At 40.8% G+C, this 17,501-nt stretch overlaps 1 protein-coding gene across 1 annotated transcript in view; it reads left to right on the top strand.

Moving 5' to 3' along the window:
• The window catches only part of LOC117529027 (electrogenic sodium bicarbonate cotransporter 1-like), a 112,423-nt gene that overhangs the window by 27,750 nt on the left and 67,172 nt on the right, over window positions 1–17,501 (top strand). The window contains exon 4 of the mRNA XM_034191717.1: window positions 11,527–11,659. Within this exon, the coding sequence (XP_034047608.1) occupies window positions 11,527–11,659 (133 nt within the window). The remainder of the gene's footprint in view (window positions 1–11,526; window positions 11,660–17,501) is intronic.

The following is a 17,501-nucleotide window of genomic DNA, read 5'->3' as shown; positions in this document are numbered from 1 at the left end:
GGTGTGGTTACACGTGGTCTGCGGTTGTGAGGCTGGTTGGATGTACTGCCAAATTCTCTGAAACGCCTTTGGAGACGGCTTATGGTAGAGAAATGAACATTCAATACACGAGCAACAGCTCTGGTTGACATTCCTGCTGTCAGCATGCCAATTGCACGCTCCCTCAAATCTTGCGACATCTGTGGCATTGTGCTGTGTGATAAAACTGCACCTTTCAGAGTGGCCTTTTATTGTGGGCAGTCTAAGGCACACCTGTGCACTAATCATGGTGTCTAATCAGCATCTTGATATGGCACACCTGTGAGGTGGGATGGATTATCTCAGCAAAGGAGAAGTGCTCACTATCACAGATTTAGACTGGTTTGTGAACAAATTTTGAGGGAAATGGTGATATTGTGTATGTAGAAAAAGTTTTAGATCTTTGAGTTCATCTTATACAAAATGGGAGCAAAACCAAAAGTGTTGCGTTTATATTTTTGTTGAGTGTATTAGGGGCCTCTCTGGACCCCTGTCAATCATAGCCCCCTAGAATCCTTCTCCTTATTCTTCCCTTTTAAGCACCCCTGGGCCTGAGGGACAAAGGAGCTTTTCGGCCTGTTGGTCCTGCATGGGGAGAAGCAGTTTTTGGCTGAACATGCTTCTTTTTTGAGGGACTGGTTAAAGATACACCTTTGGTTACTAGTGGTGTAACGAATCATAGCTGATCCATACGAGGTAGACATCACAGTTTGGCACACATATGAACTGCAGGTAAATAGTAGGTAAATAGTATATTGTAATTGTGTGTGTGTGTGTATATATATATATATACATATATATATATATATATATATATATATATATATGTATATATATATGGAAATTCCGGGATATTGAAATGAGTCAAACCTTATTCAGTTCAGTTTATTGGCCATTTGCAGTTACAGAAACCACATTGGAAAAAACGGTGCAAGAAGCTCAAGTGCGCTGTTGACATTAAAAACTATACCACAAGACGTGAACACATGGTAAACAAATGCCATGTAAATTCTAAAACATCTAAAAACTATATCACGAACAAGAAAACAACCAAACGCCTGAGGAAAACAAATATGTACAAATCTAAAATTAAGGAGTTCATAAAAAAGCAAATTAAAAACAAATTAAACAATGGAAATATCAAAGTGCATTGTTAATGTGCAATCAATCAATCAATAAATAAATAAATAAAATGCACTATATAAAGTGCTTTGTGCAAATCCAAAATTCAAAGTGTGCCGTTCAGAATCCTCACAGCTTGTGGGGAAAAAACTCCTCGAGTGTCGGACAGTAGAGCATTTAACACAACAGAATCTTTTTCCAGAGGGAAGAAATTCAAATATGGCCATAGACGGATGACTTGAAGTGTCATTAATGATCTGCAAAGCCCGAGTTAAAAGTCTGGCTTTGTAAATCACCTCCAATACCAGCAAAGTGCAGCCGATGGTCCTGCTGGCTGAGCAGACCACTTGGTTTAAACTCTTTTTTTCTTTTACAGTGAGATTACCAAACCACACAGTAAAACAGCTTGAAAGTACACTCTCAATTACGCAATGATAAAAGTTTAGGAAAATCTTTTGGTTTTGTGTAAATTCTCTCAGCTTATGTAAAAAGAAGAGACGCTGCCTTGCTCTCTTAACAATATTGGAAGTATCTGAGTTCCATTTCAAATCATGGGAAAGAAACACACCCAAGAATTTACATTTCTCAACAATTTGCACCACAGAGTTATGGATAATAATAGGATCATGGTTCCTATTGTGACTAAAATCTATCACCAGTTCACACGTTTTTGAAGTGTTCAGTAATAGATTGTTTTCCTAACTCCAGAGAACAACATTCTCTATCTCTGCACGATAAAATGATTCATCATTTGAACTGATCAGTCCAATGATAGTTGTATCATCAGCATATTTGATTATCACATTATTTTCACAAGATGCAACAAGGTCGTGTGTGTACAAAGTGAAAAGCAGAGGGCTTAAAATACAGCCTTGCGGGGAACCAGTACTAACACACAGCTCATCCGACATGAAATCATTCATTTTCACTCTTTGTGGTCTGCAAGTTAAAAAATTTAAAATCCATTTGCACAAGGCGTCATCCAAGTTAAGACTCTTTAGTTTATGAATGAGCTTCACTGGGATCATCGAATTAAAAGCTGAACTATAGTCTATAAAAAGCATTCTTGCATAGGATTTCCCTGTGTCTAGCTGTTTATAGACGGTGTTCAGAGCAAAGGAAATTGCATCCTTAACATTCCTGTTTTGTCTGTATGCAAACTTCAGCGGGTCCATAGACATAGAAATTTGATTTTTGACACAGTCTAACTACAAGCCGCTCAAAGGTTTTCCATGAGTACAGATGTGAGGGCCACCGGCCGATAGTCATTCAAACACGTCACCGGTGACTTCTTAGGCACTGGAACAATAGTAGATTTCTAGAAGCTGAGAGGAACAGTGCAGAATTTGAGTGATACTGTTGTGTGTTGGGGGGGTTTGGCTGGACATTTTGGTTTTCTTTTCTTTGCTCTCCAGGTGGTATGCAAACTGATTTATTGTCTGTGGAGAAGGTGCTTGCAGAAGAGTCCTTCACCCTCATCAACGTGATATGCAGCACCTGTGGATGGTGCTCACGTGCAACCTTAAAGACTTTCAGCTGAAGCAGATAATGAGATGGCGTTCTGCATTTAAGCCATGTGTGATTCAAGCAGAATTGCTGGGAACTCAACCTTGTGATGTTCGTTTGTGAGACGCTGAGGACCGCGCCTGGGTTTGACACATCGTGCCTGTGAAGGAGGACGGGTGAGGGACACATGCTGTCAGCACACATCAGAGGTGATTTGATTGTCTGAATAATTGTTAACAGTAATTTGGTATTTTGTTACGCAGTATATGTGAATATTGATGAGAGTTGTGCAGCTTGCTTCTCACGGCCGTGGCGTGCGGACAGATGATCCTCCACCTGTTGTGAGAAGCTGCTCATTTACATAAAGCTTAAATTCAGACCAGAATGTGTTGCTCATAGTGTGTGTCTTTGAAGGATATTAGTTGTAGCTGCTGACTTACCTCACCTTTTCTATCCTTCACAGAGTCGGTTTGTCGTGTCCACCTGGGGGGTGTTTGGCGGTGAACGTGGGTCCAGAGGCGCTGGGCTTCGATCCCTTTGGGCGCTGGAGAGCGTGCCGTCCTTCACTCCGCCAGACAGACGCATTTTATGTTTGTACACCGAGTATTGCAGACAAGGGGGAAAATAAATTGTTTTGTTATTGGAACCGCTTTCTGGTTATTTTAGCGCTGGGTTCAGTCAGACGCAGGTCCGCTCCTCAACCCGCGTCGACACATAACAGATACATTAAAAAGATCTGTCAGTACAAAAGAAAGCTGCTCAGAGCACAGTTTAAGGACGCGAGGTGGGATGCCATCCGGGCCGGGAGCTTTCCAGACCTTTGTCCACCAGTTCAGCCGATTTCATATATTCAGTTTCAAAATGACAATAAAACTGATTAAGCTTATTTGGCAAAGAGGGATCAGAATCTATACTGAGGCCTCCTTTACGTCTGCAAGAGGTGACAAAGTTTATACTTTGCCACATGCGTTGTGGGTCCCCCTCCATAAAGTGACCTTCAATTTTAGTCCCGTAGGCTCGTTTTGTGGCCTTAACGGACTGCTCTAATAAATATCTGGACAGCTTATAAGCAGCTGCATTGCCAGATTTAAAAGCCAGAGCCCGCTGTTGTAGTTTCTTTTTCACGTCCGTATTGAACCATGGTTTTTGGCCAGCAATTTGTCTGACTACCTTTTTAGGGATGCAGCAATCAATACAAAATTCAGTGTACCCTATTATTGCATCACAGTACTCATCTACATTTTCTGATCAAAACACAGTCCAGTCTGTGGCATCAAAGCAGCCCTGTAATTTAATTTCATTGTCCTTTGTCCAACACTGGACAGTGCGCAATGTAGATTTTAACTGCTCCTCTGTATGTAAGAAGGAAGAAGCAATACAGAAGAGCGATCCCATTTTCCCAAAAGCCGGTCTAAGGCTAGAGGGATATACAGACTTTACATTGCTGTAACAGTGATCCAAAAAATGCCCTCCTCTAGTAGGCTGTTTAACATGCTGGTAGTAGTTTGGGAGAACAGATTTGAGATTGCATTTATTAAAGTCACCAGCTATAACTACAGCATTTGGGTGGGAGTGCTGTAATTTGAGCAGAATGCTGCTTAATACACTCAGAGCAGCATAAGTGTCCGCCCGTAGGTGAAAACACCACACCACACAAAAACACAGAAAACTCCCGTGGAAGATAAAAGGGGCGGAGCTTCACAACAAGACATTCGAGGTTAGTGTTGCAGGTTTTGTTTACTACGACGCAGTCTGTGCGCCAAAGTTCATTAATAAGAAAGACCACACCTCCTCCTTTTGATTTCCCGGTGCGCTCTTTTACTCTGTCCGAGCGGTGAACTGTGAAGCCTGATGGCTGGAAAGTAGAATCCGGCATGTTGTTCTGCAGCCACCTCTCAGTCAAGCAGAACATGGAGCAGTCCCGGGCCTCACGCTGGGTCTGGATGTGCATCAGCAGATCATCCGACTTATTAGAAAGCGACTGGACGTTTGCCAGGTAGATAGATAGGGATGGGTATTGATAAGATTTTATCGATATCGATGCCATTTTCGATTCTGCTTATCAATCCGATTCCCTTATTGATACCTCTTGAATTTTGTACTAAAAGTAGGCTTTACAGGTTTTCTATGTATTTCAGTGAGTCTTAAAGTAAATAAATATGAAATTGGTCACTGTATCCTTGATCTCTGGACATAAATAAAAATAAACAAAATGGTGTTTCGCTTTAAATTTATTAATTCCGACTAGATTCTATTGTTCTACCTTGACTCGTCAGAGAGCCGCGCAGTGTTTGGAGCTGTGTGAACAGAATGGAGGACGATTCTCGTTTCTTTCTCGCAATAAGACAGGCGTCCCAGTTAGTAACTTTAATCCGCACAAAAGTGACTCACGATTGACATATTCAGGGAGGAAAGTGGTGAAAAACAAAAAAGCTGAAACCCAAAATTACCCCCCAACACCACCTGCACGAAAATGTTTGAATTCTAGAAGCTCTGAAATATAATCTGGGACTATTCCAGACAATAAACTGGAGTGAGTGCTGAATCCATTTAGGTGAGAAAAAAACCCAACTTTCCTTATTCATTATTCAGATGCAGTAGTATTCTGCTCTTACTAGGATGCAGCAGTTTTCTAGCTTGGCAGATAGTTCTGGAGGAAATCACTGAAGAAATTAACACATTGAAAATATGGTTTGACTGAAACAAACTGTCATTAAACTTAAATAAGACAGGGATGAAATGGAGGTGTGAGAGTCACTAGGTGTTCACAGGAAACACTTATTTCTGTATGTATTTATTTATTTATGTATGTTCATTGTTAGTTGCTTTTATATTTTCTGTTGTGTTTCTATTCAGGTTCTTTTTGTCTCTTTCTCTAAAATTGTATATAATAAGTATATATTGTATATAATAATCATTAGATTACTAATATATAAACAAAAATACATTTAAGAAATATTACAATTTGAAAACAAATGCACTCGAACGTGATGACAGCTGCAACTGCTTAATGCTAACTTTTAACATTGAAAATGTCATAGACACGCTAACGTGTTAGCATCGCTCCCGTTTTTAAGTTATAAAATACATCTATCAACTGTTTCAGAAGACCATAACAGGTCGGTTTAACATAGAAATGGTAAATAATACTCACAGACATATGCTCTTTAGGGTTTTAGCGGGTGAAAATTAAACGAAAGAAAGAAAGAATAAACGAAGCAATAGATCAAAGCATTGCTTCAATCTGCGAACCACTGCTTCGATTGGTTCAAGGTTCAAAGCTAAGCCACGCTGCAGAAAAGTTGATTACGGACCCGCTGCAGGGTCTGTAATCAATGTAGAGAAATGATCATTTTCCTGACAAACACCCCCCAAAACAACAGCCACTCTGAAGGACCAATAACAGAATCGTTAAGCAAAAAGCTTATTGATGTCAGTGGATCGAATCATTTCTTAATGATACCCGAAAGGAACCGGTGTCACGGTCTGAACTTACCATCTTGGTATATTGAGACTTGTGGTAATCTCAGACGGTGACACTGGTCTGAGATGGTAAATTTGCATGGTATATTTGCCAAGCAAATATATTAAATAATTTTTTTAATTGGAACCACAAGTAAAGTCCTGTCACTTTCTATTGATGCTTATTGATTTAACCATTATAATTGTGGTTACTAGTTATCTGATTTTACCAGCTTGGTCTGATTTTACCAGACTGGTATAAATTTACCAGGCAAGTCTGAATTTACCAGAACAACAAATTTATTTTTGTGTTTGATCTCCAAATGGATCCTTCAACTTCATAAATAAATGAATTTTGAATTGATTATCTCACTGATTACTTAGCCAGACTGATTTTACCAGGCTGGTCTAAATACAGTTATTTCAAAATACGTCTGCTCGGTTGAAGATCGCCGCAAGAAATGGTAATTCTAGACCTCCCGGAAGTTGACCGCGAAAAAAAAATCGATTTGCGCATGCGCGTGGTAAAATGAGAACGGCGCAAACTCAGACCACAACACCGGTTCTCGATACCCATCCCTATAGATAGATGGCAGAGGGATATGTGAACGGCACCTGCGTAGCTTCACGAGCAGCCCACCTCGCTTTTCCTCGATGTGGGGCACGCGTCAAAGTCATTACATCTCAATATAGGAATGATATTTGACTGTCCACAAACTTCATCCCGAATCCCCAAAAGTGTTACGTGATCATACTTTACAATGGCAAGCATATCCAGGACAAACAGACACACTAAACAGCCAGCACACATGAAAACTCTTACGACGGCGCCCTGCCTTGGTGCCATCTTGGATTATTCGGACTAAAAGTACAAACAATGCAAAAGTGTTCATCTTATGTAATATAAAGTGCAGTCTATATAGCAGTAATACAGAATAAAAAAAATAGGGTATTTATTATATACGCTCCAGGCGTTGGGACTGAAGTGAAGTTGAAATGGTCTTGTCGGCTGCTTTAAATGTCCCGTTTCAATCCTGCTGCCGATGTGATGCAGATGTAGCGTGTAAACAATCTAAGGTTGAATAATTGGGCAAACCTTATCGTATAAAGGGTCGATTGCCTCTTGCAGATGTAGTCTGAACATTTATATGGACATCTATACTTCCAAAACTATCTTCCAGTGAATAATAAAAACACATTATGGAATCTGAATTCCAGGTTTCCCTTACCAAAAAGTAGTACATGCAAGTATGTTTCAAGTATACTTCCAGTTTACTTTTTATATACTTATCAGTACTATTTTTTGGTAAGGGTTGAGCTGGTTGAACATTTTCAGTATTCGGGATAGTGTCATATAGACCAAGCAAATGTTTTGCCTTCTGTGTAAATATCAATAATCCTGTTGATTTTTGCCAAACCTCGTGGAACTGGCACTTAAAAGTGACATATCGACAGCAACCGCTTGACTTTTAATGATAATACCAGTTGCCAGATTTAAAGAGGTTAATACTGTTTTGTACACCATCAGTAGGTGTTGCATCCAAAGTCAGTGTCTGCAAGGATTTTTGGCTACAAGGAAACATGAAAGTCTCTTGAGGTTTTGGGCCACTGGTGATATTTGTATTAAACAAACATTCTGTATTATAAAAGCCCTTAAGATGTTTTCAAGACATCTTGCCATTGGTATACTGTAGTTTAATAAATATTAGGAATTTTTGCTGCTACTACTTGATAAAAATACAACTCTGTGAAACAACTGAAATGCTTTACTTCTCTGATGCTGTGCATTTCTGCCTAGAAACGACCTGTCTCTCTCACTGACCACTGCACCTGTTTCTAATCCATCATTCAACCATCAACATCAGCAGACATGTGTGAGATATGACAGACGCAAAACAAAGTTGGTTTTTGGACTGATCTCATGCAACAAAGCTAATCAGATTTGAATGATAATATGCTTATTTAATTTGGTGAGTTACAAGATAATGGCTTTATTATTATTATTATTTTGTATTTTGAAAGTACCTCTTTGCAGTATTTCAGTAACAGATCAGCAAAACATCCACTGAAGAGATACATTTTGCAGACTACAGTTTTAATGCCTGTTGATTTTTTTTTTTTTTCGTAGTCTGGGAATTTGACTCCAAAATGTCCTTGAGGGTGCAGTTTGTAGTGTAGCAGGTTGTGCAATCAATGGAAACATTTTCCTGGTTACTGCTTAACTTCTGTTTTGTCTCATCACTTCCGAGTTGCACAACTTGAATAGGAGTGTTGACATATCCTTCTTTGTATAATGACTAACCGTGGACATCCACAGTGGATCCTGCAGTTAAACCTATGTAATCTCTAAACGTGAACATACCAGGATGTACAACCCCTGGCAATAATTATGGAATCACCGGCCTCAGAGGATGTTCATTCAGTTGTTTAATTTTGTAGAAAAAAAAGCAGATCACAGACATGACACAAAACTAAAGTCATTTCAAATGGCAACTTTCTGGCTTTAAGAAACACTATAAGAAATCAAGAAAAAAAATTGTGGTAGTCAGTAACGGTTACTTTTTTAGACCAAGCAGAGGGAAAAAATATGGACTCACTCAATTCTGAGGAATAAATTATGGAATCACCCTGTAAATTTTCATCCCCAAAACTAACACCTGCATCAAATCAGATCTGCTCGTTAGTCTGCATCTAAAAAGGAGTGATCACACCTTGGAGAGCTGTTGCACCAAGTGGACTGACATGAATCATGGCTCCAACATGAGAGATGTCAATTGAAACAAAGGAGAGGATTATCAAACTCTTAAAAGAGGATAAATCATCACGCAATGTTGCAAAAGATGTTTGTTGTTCACAGTCAGCTGTGTCTAAACTCTGGACCAAATACAAACAACATGGGAAGGTTGTTAAAGGCAAACATACTGGTAGACCAAGGAAGACATCAAAGCGTCAAGACAGAAAACTTAAAGCAATATGTCTCAAAAATCGAAAATGCACAACAAAACAAATGAGGAACGAATGGGAGGAAACTGGAGTCAACGTCTGTGACCGAACTGTAAGAAACCGCCTAAAGGAAATGGGATTTACATACAGAAAAGCTAAACGAAAGCCATCATTAACACCTAAACAGAAAAAAACAAGGTTACAATGGGCTAAGAAAAAACAATCGTGGACTGTGGATGACTGGATGAAAGTCATATTCAACGATGAATCTCGAATCTGCATTGGGCAAGGTGATGATGCTGGAACTTTTGTTTAGTGCCGTTCCAATGAGATTTATAAAGATGACTGCCTGAATGATATGGGGCTGCATGTCAGGTAAAGGCACTGGGGAGATGGCTGTCATTACATCATCAATAAATGCACAAGTTTACGTTGATATTTTGGACACTTTTCTTATCCCATCAATTGAAAGGATGTTTGGGGATGATGAAATCATTTTTCAAGATGATAATGCATCTTGCCATAGAGCAAAAACTGTGAAAACATTCCTTGCAAAAAGGCACATAGGGTCAATGTCATGGCCTGCAAATAGTCCGGATCTTAATCCAGTTGAAAATCTTTGGTGGAAGTTGAAGAAAATGGTCCATGACAAGGCTCCAACCTGCAAAGCTGATCTGGCAACAGCAATCAGAGAAAGTTGGAGCCAGATTGATGAAGAGTACTGTTTGTCACTCATTAAGTCCATGCCTCAGAGACTGCAAGCTGTTATAAAAGCCAGAGGTGGTGCAACAAAATACTAGTGACGTGTTGGAGCGTTCTTTTGTTTTTCATGATTCCATCATTTTTTCCTCAGAATTGACTGATTCCATATTTTTTTCCCTCTGCTTGGTCTAAAAAAGTAGCTGTTACTGACTGCCACAATTTTTTTCCTGATTTCTTATAGTGTTTCTTAAAGCCAGAAAGTTGCCATTTGAAATGACTTTAGTTTTGTGTCATGTCTGTGATCTGCTTTTTTTCTACAAAATTAAACAACTGAATGAACATCCTCCGAGGCCGGTGATTCCATAATTTTTGCCAGGGGTTGTAAAAGGAACACAACCATTTATCAGTGATCAGTGCTGACAGGTCAGTTTAGTGAGAAAAATCACATGCCCAGGAAAAATGTTTCTTCATTATAAGAGTGTGCTGTCAGGGTTTTTTTTTTTTTTTTTATCTGCCAGGTCAATTTACAGTTCTGTTCTCATGTAACTTCAGTCACAGGAATTGCGCAGTCGGGTTGTTAGAGTTCACTTTGGAGGGTCTTAATGTTTGGGGGAAGATGGACAGTATGCTTAATGTAACCCCCCCCAAAAAAAAAAAAAAACCCCTGTAAGATTTGCCTTACAGATTGAGGTACATAATCTGATTTCTGTATCCACATGATCCATTCTGTCTGCTGGCATTTGAAAGGTGAAGCTGTAAAGGAAAAGGACTGAGTTCATCAGTATGAAGTGGATAGAACAAAAGTTGCTCACTTTGATTTTGTTCTCCAAACATGACGCCTGGCAGTCAAACCAAAGAGTTCAATCGTCTCATGAAATCAGTGAAGTTTGTTCCTCATGGTCTGAGATTCCTTCAGGTGCCTTTTGGAAAATTCCAGGTGGGCTGCCATGTGACTTTTTCTAAGGAGTGGCTTCCATCTGGCCACTCTACCATACAGGCCTGATTGGTGGATTGCTGCAGAGATGGTTGTCCTTATGGAAGGTTCTCCTCCCTCCACAGAAGAATGCTGGAGCTCTGTAAGAGTGACCATCAGGTTCTTGTTCACCTCCCTGACTAAGGCCCTTCTTCCCCTAGTTGCTCAGTTTAGATGGGCGGCCAGCTCAAGGAAGAGTCCTGATGGATCTGAATGTCTTCCATTTACAGATGATGGAGGCCACTGTGCTCATTGGGACCTTCAAAGCAACAGAAATGTTTCTGTGCCCTTCCCCAGACAATTCCTTTGACTTCATGCTTGGTTTGTGCTCGGACTATCAACTGTGGGACCTTATATGTAGACAGGTGTGTTTCCAAATCATGTCCATTCAACTGAATTTACCCCAAGTGGACTCCAACTGAGCTGTAGAAACATCTCAAGGATGATCAGTGGAAACAGGATGCACCTGAGCTCAATTTTGGCTTCATGGCAAAGGCTTTGAATGCTTATGTACATATGATTTCTTTTCTTTTTCTTTTTTTTATAAATTTGCAAAAATCTCAAAAAACGTATCACATTATCATTATGGGATATTGTGTGTAGAATTTTGAGGGGAAAAATGAATGTCATTGATTTTGAAATAAGGCTATAACATAAAATGTGGAAGAAGTGACGCCCTGTGAATACTTTCTGGATGCACTGTAATACAGAAAAAAGGTGGAACTTTTATTCTCTGGAAAATGCAATATCTTTCTTGGATTTATGCTTTTATTTTGTAATTTGTGTATTTTCCTCCTCAGTTTCTCCAGCTGAGAGGATCAGGTTTATTTTGGGAGAGGAGGACGATGGACCCCCGCCCCCACAGCTCTTCACCGAGCTGGATGAACTGCTGGCTGGTGATGGGCACGAGATGGAATGGAAGGAGACCGCCAGGTGAGGTTTTATCTAATTTTCACACAGCAGGATGGTTCTGAAGGTCATCCATATACATTCTGCCTCATTTTGATATCACTTTACCCACGAGAACATTTGAAGAACTTTGCATTTACATGAGCAGTGTTTCTGTAGCACTCAATATTTCCTGCTTTATGGTTCCTGAGCAGTCAACTGAACACAATCCCAGATGAATAATTGTGTGTGTTGGGAAACGGGCAGTAATGCAGTGAACTCCCAGCCGAGCCTTATCTGAGATCTGTACTACCTGTGAGACCAGGAAAAGGCCCAAACTCCCACAATGGCCAGAAAAAGCCTGAGCATTAATCATACGCTCACTGTTTCTGTCTAAACTGTGGAGTGGCTGAGTCAGTGCAAATCCTAGTTTTACAGGATAAAGCAGCAAATTCTCTTTTTAATTCTCCTTGCATTTGAAGTTATGAGTCAAAATTGTGCATTTTTGGCAAGTATGGACACAGTATCAAAGAATTGCTGTAGTGGGAACAGATTGACTGGATCTATTACAAAGGGTAGGAGTTAAAGTATTTTTGGGATTTGTTCCTTGGTGAGGGTAAAATGGCACATAAGGTCAGCGGGTGGATATTTAGGGTGTCGGCAACAATGCTTTAGTCTGTTTCAGAGTTTCAGTCAGGTTTTAGAATTCATCATAGTACAGAAACAGCATTAGTGAAGGTTACAAATGATCTTCTTATGGCCTCGGACAGTGGACTCATCTCTGTGCTTGTTCTGTTAGACCTCAGACCTCAGGTATTAAAGGCACTGCGCTGCTGTGGTTTGAATCATATTTATCTAATAGATTACAATTTGTTCATGTAAATGGGGAGTCTTCTTCACAGACTAAGGTTAATTATGGAGTTCCACAAGGTTCTGTGCTAGGACCAATTTTATTCACTTTATACATGCTTCCTTAGGCAGTATTATTAGAAAGCATTGGTTAAATTTTCATTGTTATGCAGATGATACCCAGCTTTATCTATCCATGAAGCCAGAGGACACACACCGATTAGTTAAACTGCAGGATTGTCTTACAGACATAAAGACATGGATGACCTCTAATTTCCTGCTTTTAAATTCAGATAAAACTGAAGTTATTGTACTTGGCCCCACAAATCTTAGAAACATGGTGTCTAACCAGATCCTTACTCTGGATGGCATTACCCTGACCTCCAGTAATACTGTGAGAAATCTTGGAGTCATTTTTGATCAGGATATGTCCTTCAATGCGCATATTAAGCAAATATGTAGGACTGCTTTTTTTTGCATTTGTGCAATATCTCTAAAATTAGAAATGTCTCAGAGTGATGCTGAAAAACTAATTCATGCATTTATTTCCTCTAGGCTGGACTATTGTAATTCATTATTATCAGGTTGTCTTAAAAGTTCCCTGAAAAGCCTTCAGTTAATTCAAAATGCTGCAGCTAGAGTACTGACGGGGACTAGAAGGAGAGAGCATATTTCACCCATATTGGCCTCTCTTCATTGGCTTCCTGTTAATTCTAGAATAGAATTTAAAATTCTTCTTCTTACTTATAAGGTTTTGAATAATCAGGTCCCATCTTATCTTAGGGACCTCATAGTACCATATCACCCCAATAGAGCGCTTCGCTCTCAGACTGCAGGCTTACTTGTAGTTCCTAGGGTTTTTAAGAGTAGAATGGGAGGCAGAGCCTTCAGCTTTCAGGTTCCTCTCCTGTGGAACCAGCTCCCAATTCAGATCAGGGAGACAGACACCCTCTCTACTTTTAAGATTAGGCTTAAATCTTTCCTTTTTGCTAAAGCTTATAGTTAGGGCTGGATCAGGTGACCCTGAACCATCCCTTAGTTATGCTGCTATAGACTTAGACTGCTGGGGGGTTCCCATGATGCACTGAGTGTTTCTTTTTATTCACCTCTTTTTGCTCTGTATGCACCACTCTGCATTTAATCATTAGTGATTGATCTCTGCTCTCTTCCACAGCATGTCTTTTTCCTGATTCTCTCCCCTCAGCCCCAACCAGTCCCAGCAGAAGACTGCCCCTCCCTGAGCTTGGTTCTGCTGGAGGTTTCTTCCTGTTAAAAGGGAGTTTTTCCTTCCCACTGTTGCCAAGTGCTTGCTCACAGGGGGTCGTTTTGACCGTTGGGGTTTTTCTGTAATTATTGTATGGCCTTGCCTTACAATATAAAGCGCCTTGGGGCAACTGTTTGTTGTGATTTGGCGCTATATAAACAAAATTGATTTGATTTGTTGCGATGAAGCTCTCACTTTACAAGTTGATTTACATTTGCACTCTCACCTATGGTCATGACCTTTGGGTCCTGATGGAAAGAATGAAGTCATAGATGCGAGCAGCCGAGATAACTTTCCTTTAGGGCCCTGTCCCACTGGGGAGAGGATTAATTGCACATGAATTGAATATACAAATCACGGGCGTTCGTTGTCGTCCGCAACAAAAATGGCCAAAATGACAAATGTCCCAGTATGAATTACGGATATATTAATAATAACAATCATGGTTATATAACACATGTAGTGAGGAAACTGATCCGACACATTGAGATTATCACGGCAGTATTACGGGTGTATTATGAATGCATCGCGCACGTGTTGCGCGTGCATGGCATCTGCATTGCGGTCATAAAATAAGCGCACTCGGGCCATCGGCATCACTATTCACACCAACAATACAGGCTCTGGAGCATTTGCTGGACTTGGACGAGTTGATCACAGAGTGCTGTCATGCGAGGGTTAACTGTTCATGAGTTTGGGGAGCGGGAGGGGGGAAGCCGCTCAGGGTGTGAGACAGTGTTTTTTTTTTTTTTTTTTTGAGTGAGTTGTGGGTAAACCGCAACTCTTCCTTTTGTCCTGGATTGCAGCAGCTATTACGTCTTTGTGGATCTACACAGCTGGACCGGCACTGACTGGCAGGTATGTCGTTTTCTGCCACACTTTGGGTTTACATGACGTGTTTGTTATGCATTCACAGATTGTCCGCAAATCAGTTGCAAAGCAGATGTAATAAAAACACTTTATTTGTGGCCAATCTGTATGCATTCGCTACAACATATTTTAGTTTGTGATGTGGACATGATGGGCACGCAAAATATCTGATTTACACACTGTCCCAGTCTGCTGCCAAGCCGCAGATCCCCGTCAGTTGCGGATATCAGCGGTTAACGGTAGATATACAGCACATAGAGTGAGTATGTATTGTGTATGAATTGAGTATGTATGGAGTATGTAAGGCGGATGTTATCCGCATCCAGATTTTTGAAAAGCTCAAAAATCCTGGCTGCGGACATGCGTGCCTCTGCGGATGATCACGGGCATGTTCGGATGACGGCCAACTCATACAGGCATGTTACACAGATATTGCGGATGTTTGGCGAATATGGGCCAATTTTGTGCGCAATCCATACGCAAATCCTCCTAAATGCCAGTGGGACAGGACCCTTACAGGGTGGATGGTGTCACTAGGAACTGGGTAAGGAGAAGCTGTGAAATGCAGAAAGAACTCTGAGAAGAACAGCTGCTCTAGACACGTCCACCTCTGAGGACAACCCGGGACAAATACAGAACATGCTGAAGGGTTACATATCCTAAGGCGGATACCTGGAGATTCCCTTGGAGGGGGAAGGACCACAACCTATCTTCAGTTTTTTACCCGAGGCCAACATATGGCCATCAGGTATTGCGAAGACCTGGCGTCTGTCCGTCTGTTCGTCCATCCATCTGTCTGTGTACAGCATAGGTCCAATTATATTACTGCCAGAGTCTTCAAATTCACAGGGAACATTCTTGGGACACACCTTGGACAAGTTCAAAGATGGCTAACCTTGACATATTTTAAGAGATATGTTGAGAGTTTAAAAACTCACATTCTGTGTGAACCTGTTCAGTTTTGTTTTTGAGTGGCGGGCATGACAGCCAATCAGAGTAGAGCTGTACAGTGATGTCAGCGGCTAGTCTCTCCAAAACCACTTTGTTTTGTGTGTTTATGCATGTTTCTCATATATTATGTAAAAGCTAGGGAGAAATAACCTAATACCACCTCTGAACTTATTTCGTGGATGTTAGCATGGTGACGTCACAGGCTGGTAGCTCGCTGCAAAACTGTTTTTCAATTGTGTGTAAATATATCCTCTTTGTCATATAGTATGTAAAAGATAGTGAGAAATAAACGGTTCTAAAACTGAAAACGCCGTTTTTGGAATCTAATAACACCTCTGAACTTATTTCGCGGATGTTAGCATGGTGACGTCACAGGCTGGTAGCTAGTTGTAAAACTCTGTTTCATGTGTGACCTATGTAAGACTTTCTTCTTCTTGGCTGGGGAAGTGACCTTTGATGGACTTGCGTCCCTTACAAGGGTGGGTGATGAGGGTGGAGGGCGGTCGTAGACTCTCATTCGCTTCATGCTATGGTATCCGGGCATAACCATTGGCTCAGTGGGCCTCAACAGGGCCTTTATAGGAAGTTTAAAAAATAAAACATTGGTTGATTCCCACCCAGTGGGATCCTCAATCCTGTTATCAGTGCTGTCAAAGTCATGATTTTCACTGAATATGAAGAGGACAACTTATGCATACATTAAAACTCCGGCAGTGATACCCTAAAGTTTAGAGAAGTGGGCTTGTGACCAGAAGGTCATAGGTTGAATCCCGTGACAAGACAGGAAGATGTGGATTTAGAACGTTAACGGCCATTACTTGTCTCACTCTCATTATCACCATTGGCTCCCGTTGTGCAACTGAGCAACTTTCTTGGCAGCGTCCCAACATCAGTCAGCGCATGTGTATGTATGAATATGATCCATCAATGTAAAGTGCTCTGGGGGTTTAGCTGGGTAGGTTTTCTATAAATACAGTCTGTTAACATTATGGGCCCTTTGGAACAATGCAAGAAATGTGTATAAATGCATATGTAATAACATCTACTGGGTCCTTTATTGAATCTGAAATTACAAAGTAGGGTGTCCACTTTTGTTTTTTGTCTCTATTTGTTCCAGTTTACTTTCAAACTGTCCCATTTTTTTAAGTAGAAGCTGGGTTATACAAGCAGTACGGGGGTGAACTCCTTGAGCTCGATGGTCTCTCTTCGGCCCGGCTCCCTTTTCAGTAGAAAGGCTGGTTGTTGGCCTATGGAGCACAGTCAGAGGGATACTCTATCCCTAGAGGAAACCCCCATCCACAGACCCAGGAGAATGGCTCTTTGTGGTGGCGACATGTGAGGCAAGATTGTTAAAAAAAAGACAAACCTCGCCCTCAGCCTTGCCTTCATATCTTGGCTATCAGTGACCTTACACTCATGCTTCTGGGATTTAGCTCTTATTTTCTAAAGTCTGCCGGTTTATTTTTCATTTCCCCACTATCCTGCATTCCAAATGTTGCCTTATGAGCTGTGACCAATTGAAAACATTGTGGGTCTGTTTTGTAAAGGAAAGCTAATGCTCCTTGTTTCCGTTTGTTGGTTGCCAATATTTGTTCTCAAAATGTTGCCGTGGCATGCTTTTTTTGCTGTTCTGCAGTGCATTGTTCTTGCATGGACATATTTGTGGGAGAAAATTGTTTTATTTGCTTTGTCCTCATCCTACTCTGTGTGCAATTCTTCCAACCACATACAGTCACATCTGGGCCACCACGTAATCAGATTTCGGTGTGGTCACTGGATGCACATGATGCTAGGTGTAAATGGGGCCGTTGATAGAAAATATGATGTTGCCATCACTAACCCTGTGATCTAATTCAGTATTTCCCAATCTCGGTCCTCGAGACCCAAAGTACTTCACGTTTTGTGTTTGTAACCGATCTCTTCAGACGATACCAGCTCATCCAAGTGTGTTCA

Source organism: Thalassophryne amazonica, chromosome 17 (genome assembly GCF_902500255.1).
Source record: "Thalassophryne amazonica chromosome 17, fThaAma1.1, whole genome shotgun sequence".
Classification (NCBI taxonomy): Eukaryota; Metazoa; Chordata; class Actinopteri; order Batrachoidiformes; family Batrachoididae; genus Thalassophryne; species Thalassophryne amazonica.
Note: the sequence above shows the minus strand (reverse complement) of the source record. Positions and strands in the feature narration are given on the sequence as shown.